Source organism: Micromys minutus (genome assembly GCF_963924665.1).
Source record: "Micromys minutus genome assembly, chromosome: 32".
Lineage (NCBI taxonomy): Eukaryota > Metazoa > Chordata > Mammalia > Rodentia > Muridae > Micromys > Micromys minutus.
The window spans coordinates 20,563,426-20,569,188 of record NC_137967.1 but is presented as its reverse complement, the minus strand read 5'-3'; the positions used below and the strand labels follow the sequence as shown (position 1 = coordinate 20,569,188).

The 5,763-nt window shown below is 41.6% G+C and overlaps 1 protein-coding gene across 1 annotated transcript; it reads left to right on the top strand.

The window, feature by feature from the left end:
• Positions 1-776: 776 nt before the first annotated feature.
• On the top strand, positions 777-4,200 carry LOC308414110 (cell adhesion molecule CEACAM3-like; the record flags this gene model as incomplete). The annotated part of the gene is made up of 3 exons (XM_080909286.1): positions 777-840; positions 1,886-2,245; positions 3,833-4,200. 3 exons carry the CDS (start codon positions 777-779, stop codon positions 4,198-4,200), a joined length of 792 nt encoding a protein of 263 aa, XP_080765412.1.
• Between the last annotated feature and the right edge of the window lie 1,563 nt (positions 4,201-5,763).

Here is a 5,763-nt window from a genome sequence, read left to right as displayed (position 1 = left end):
TTAAGTAGGAGAGCAGAGGCCACTGTGGGTGCTGCTATCCTTATGCAGGTGGTTCTGGATTGTCTCTGAAAGACAGCAAACAATGTAACTGAGAGAGATACAGAGACAGAGACAGACAGAGAGACAGAGAAAGACAGAGACAGACAGAGACAGAGAGATAGAAACTGAGAGACTGAGAGACACAAACATACATAGAGAGAAATAAAAAGATAGTACATGATCCACTAAACAGCTCTATTCCTCAGTTCCTGACCCCACAATGTGCACTCTGAGTTTTCTGCATAATTTATTAGATCTCTGAGTCTTGCCTGTACAGTTTTTGCTCTCTTAAGCTGTGTTAGATTATGTTGATTATCATAACAGAAGAATTTTCAAAGAATCAGTTTTCTTGGAAGGTTATGAAGCATATTTATTTGTATACTACAAGATTTTCTTTGTTTGTATGCAAATCCCATAGCAATGTATGTCCATATAAGGACATAAAAGGGCCTGAGGACACTTATCAGCTTTCTTGCTCAATGTGCAGTCTGGTGGACTGAGACATAATGAGGGGAAAGAGGAGACGTGTAGGCGACAAAAGATGAAGAAAATGAACTGGTGTGTTTTGTGCACAGAAAATGTCACCATCCCATATAAGTCCAAGAGTGGCTCCTACCTGGGAGGAGACTCAGATAAAAGGGACGAAGGACAGCAGAATTGACAGGAGAGAAGAGTGTGGAAACAGCACAGGAGCTGAAGCTTTTCACAGAAGAGGCACAGAGCAGATGGCAGCAGCCATGATGGGCTCTGCTGCACTTTCCTATAAAGACTGTACATCCTGGCAGGGGCTCCTGCTCACAGGTGAGGAGGCCACTCTTTGTCACTGAATGGGAGAAGGGGAGCTCTGAGCCTTACTGAAGTCTTTGAATGGGACAAGAACTTTGGGGTATACACAGGGTTTTTGGTAATAGGACACAGAAAGGGGCAGACACCCTGCAGCTGAATGTGACACAAGATAGTATAATGGAGAAACAGAACCATTGTCTTTTATTCCAAGTTAATCACATGGACTAGTATTCTGAGAGCTGATGTTCTCAACCAGGAAAAGGTGACTGTCCAATTGCAAACCAAACTAGGGGAGTCATTGTGCTGACTTAATGGTAATGATTCTGGCTGCCAAACCTAAAACATTAGTTCAATTCCTAACACATACAAAGTGTTTGAATTTCATGTATATCCTGTGTATACAATCATATATAAATAAATGCACACTTGTGCACACATATGTAAACATTCACCTTCTCCACATACACAGACTATACCAAAATCTTGTACTAAATGTGTCATGAGCTTCATATTTTAGCATTTAGAAAATATACTCCTGGATATGCTTAGCCCTGACATATGCATTCTCCCACTCATCCAAAGTATCTAAGCATTTATCATTTTTGTGCATTTTAGAGATATCAGGCTTGTCTTGGTTCTAATAAAGCCCTAGACTAATGGACTGTAAGGTAGACCAAAAAGACCATCTAGAAGTAGAATCAGAGAACTTGAACAAAAGAGAAAACATAAAAAAGGAAAAAGACTGAAGATCTCTAGAGTAAGAGGAAGCAGGAGACATCATCTCAGCCCAAGTACTCTGAACATGATCAAGAACCTGAGGGCAGAGTGGGGAGTTCTTAAGATACCCAAAGAGAGAGTTACATACCCAGAAAGGAACCCAAAAGTTTCAGGGACACTAATGGAGCAGAGGTTATTTTGCTTGCACCTTTCAAGTACAGTAGTCCCACTTTGCCTACCCAGCTATGCTGGGTGATGAGCAATTCCACTCAAGTTCCAAGTCTCTTCTTTCCATCAAATACACAGGTCCCAATGTTCATGAAATTTCTTTCTTCTCTTCTAGTCTCCCTTTTAACCTGCTGTCTGCTTCCCACTGCTGCACAAGTCACTGTTGAATCAGTGCCACCCATTGCTGTTGAAGGGGAAAATGTTCTTCTCTTTGTGCATAACCTGCCAGACAATGTGCAAACCCTTTCCTGGCACACAGGAGTTATGGCACTCAAGAACTGTGAAATTGCAAGTTATGAGATTGCTACTAAGTCTTTCATGGTGGGACCTGCACACAGTGGTAGAGAGACAGTACTCAGCAATGGATCTCTGCTGATCAAGACTGTCACCAGAAAAGACTCAGGATACTACACTCTAAAAATAGTTAAACCAAACTCAAAACCTGAAATAATACTTACAGAATATTTTGTACACAGTAAGTCATTTTTTTTGTGAATTCTGTTGTTGGGTGGAACGATTCCTTTGTATATTCAGAGGAGTGTCTGGCCTTAACTGGATCTACCTCCACTCTGCATTGTATCTCTGTGTTGTGGTTTGTGGTCTTAGGACATGCATTAGGGAGACAAACTTTAATAGACCAAAATCCCTTACTTTACTTCACCTGCAGAGAGAAAGACTTGTGCTGAGTAACTCAGACAGGAATGTCAGCCTCAACCCAGATCTCTGGGCCTCTCACCATGAACCTGCACCTAGGTTGAGGAAGAGATAAGGAAACAATGGTATTGTCAGTGATCCTGGATTCAGACCTCTGTCCTAGACTCTGATCAGAGGAAGGGAGGACTGCGAAGCTAATATAAATCAAGGAGGCTCAGAGGCACTGCTGGAGGTGAAGGTATTCTATAAAGTGGGAGAGCACAGCAGACCAGACATCAGAGTCTGTCAAGATGGGCCCTTAAACTCCCTGAAAATGTACACACAGTGGCAGGAAATCATGCTATAAGTGCCAACACCATTACTATTCCTGTGTGTGAGGAGGTTAGCTGAGTTATTATCTAAAGTCTCCTGGAGAGAATTAGGGTTTCAGAGGAGACTCAGGGATTTTGCTTGCAACATCAGATGAAAAGACCTATCAATGTAGAACACAGCTCAGCAGCTGGAAGCTCTCAGTGAGCAGGAATTTGTAAGATGGGAAAGAAAAGTTGGATTGTTCATTTATTAGGTTCATTAATTACCTTGGCAAGTATATTTTGAAGTCTGATATCCCCACCTATGACAAGGTGACTTTTCAAATGAAAAGCACACTGAGATGATGCAATGGATATGGAAATTGCTGTCATCCCTGATGACCTGAGTTCAATCTTTATATCCCACAGGATGAAAGGAAAGAACGGCATCACCCAAGTTGTCCTCTGACCTACCCATAGATACTGTGACATGTACCTACTCTTCCATACTCTGATACATGCTTGAGTGCACGTTCCCTTCCCAATGCAAAGAGTCAATAAAATAACATCAGTTTGGTTACTAAAACTGTAATTAGAGTATAACCTGAGAATCTGGTAACTTAATTCATGGACATACAGTGTTTGTTGAAATATTATTCACATATCTATTCATTAATTTATCCTTTGAGCCCTTTTGATGCACCGAGTTTTTCAAGATTGTCAGATTGATTTCAGGCCACAAATTCTTCTACTGAATTGCAAGATTAATGAGCAAGGACATCAATAATGCACCATAAAGGCCCCAGAGCAAAATATGTCAGTGTGTAGACCCAGTTTCTGTCTAGGAATATGTTGGAGGAGGCACCCTCGTCCACATATTGTGGACAATGAAGGGTGAGTCATGCAGACAGACGAGGGAAGAGTCATATAAAGAAGTTCAAGGGCACAGAGAGCATGAGATTTGTGTTGCTGACCTCCACCAAGTAGGATAGACAAACCCTCATACACACCAAGGTTAAGTGATAGACACAACTGCTAAGGACTCAGAGACTATTCTTCCCACCAAATGCATAGGAATGGATTTTGATGGTTTCTTTTTATTTCATTTTTTCTTCTAGGCCCAATTTTAGGCTTCAAGACACATCTTACTCCTTCTCAACTTACTAATGAACTGGTGCCCACGTGGGTTACTGAAAACAACAATATTCTTCTGCTGGTTTATAATCTGCCAGAGAAGATTCTGGGCTTTGCCTGGCATAAAGGGGTCCTTCCCCTTGACGATTTTAAGATAGCAAGCTATTCATTTCTCACCAATTCAAGCATTCTTGGGCGTGCATACTATAACAGAGTGCTTCTATGCAATGATGGAGCCATGGTGCTCTTTAATGTCACAGAGAAAGACACGGGACTTTACACTCTACGAGCCATATCAGAGGATTTGAAATCAGAATGGACCATTTTGGACCTCCAAGTAAACAGTAAGTGATTCTTTTGTCTCCTCTGTGATGGTGGGGTTCTGTATACCTAACACTTGGACTATACCTTCCTCCACTCTGGACTGTATATGCTCACTTGTGTTTGGGAATTTAGTAAAATACTCACATCATGGGGGCAAACTGAAATACATCAGAAACTTTGATCTGACTGGAACCTGCAGATAGAAATGTGGTAACTAAGTCCAAAACTATCATCTTCAGCTCAGATTTTCTGGGCTCTCATCATGAAAATAGCCTTTAAAAAGCCTCATGACATTGCTCAAATTTGACTACCTGCTAGCGCTGACTACAAGCAATGTGTCATTCTGCATCTAAGTCTTGGAGCATGTGGAACAACTCAGTATCTTTCATAAGAATCATGATTAGGCCAGGTCATTTGGGCATCTCCTTTTGCTGAGATTCAGCATGGTCAGTACAGCTGGATGGGTGGGCATGCAATATACTGACTATTCTCACAGTCCCGAGATTTCACAGGAAAGTTTGGCTCCCAAGGGAACATAGGTCCTCTTGGCAACTGCTTCTCCTTAGGAGTTTGATAACATGCACCCCTGAATTTCAAGCTCTTCAGTCTGAATTTTAGGACATTAGTAACACTTGAGTTTCACTTATAGACAGAGAATTGGCGTTACTATCTGTACTACTATAGGGAATCTGAGAAACAGCAGATACACTAGTTGAATGAAGTTTATACAGCTTATGGATGGCAGATAAGAAGCACAGAATGACTTTGTATAGACACAGCCATAACTTTTCTACCCTTTGATTCTTTATCAGTTAAATGTGGTTGAGAGTAATGCTGTGGGTTCAGAAACTTTCATCTTAGGCACCAGTGTCTCCACAGGGAGAGTCTGGTCCAGACAGTGGAAGCAACCAATTGACAGATTTGACTTTGTACTGAAGCTTTAATTGAATTCTAGATTCTCCTCCAGCCTAGTCCAATGCTCCGGGCTTCAAACCATAGGTATCCTACTGTGATGGATTCATTCCACCTGAAGCATAGGGAGAAAGCTTTGCTGTATTCATCCACCGAGATCCTGTCAGTCACAGGGTCTAGTGTTTACCTCACTTTTATGAAGAAAGATAAAGGAATTATTAATGAATAGATAAATGGATGGTGGTAGATTTGTTTATGAATGTATGGTGAAGGTAGATGGATGGGTATGTGAGTGGGTGTCTTTGAACCCTTCCAGAGATTAAAATTTATATATGGAGTCCTAGTTTGTCTGATAGTGCCCACTCCCTGCTCATCCTGGAGGCTATGACCTTTGCCCAATCTCTCTGATATATTCCTCACTCACCTGGAAAGTCAAGTGCCTCGGAATCCTAGGGAGAAATACAAGTACATGAGCATCCTTTAAATGTTGTTGTATGTAGCAGTTCTCATAGTGACACTCCTCATGTAGTCATTTGGATCTTGATCCTTGGAGACCTGAAAGTCATTTTAACTTCCATTGTTGCTGTCATTCCCACTTCTGCTATTGTTACTCCTTTCCTGCCACACATCCCCTGTCTCCTCAGTCAGGATGGTATGTTGCTGCACTGCCCAGTTCACC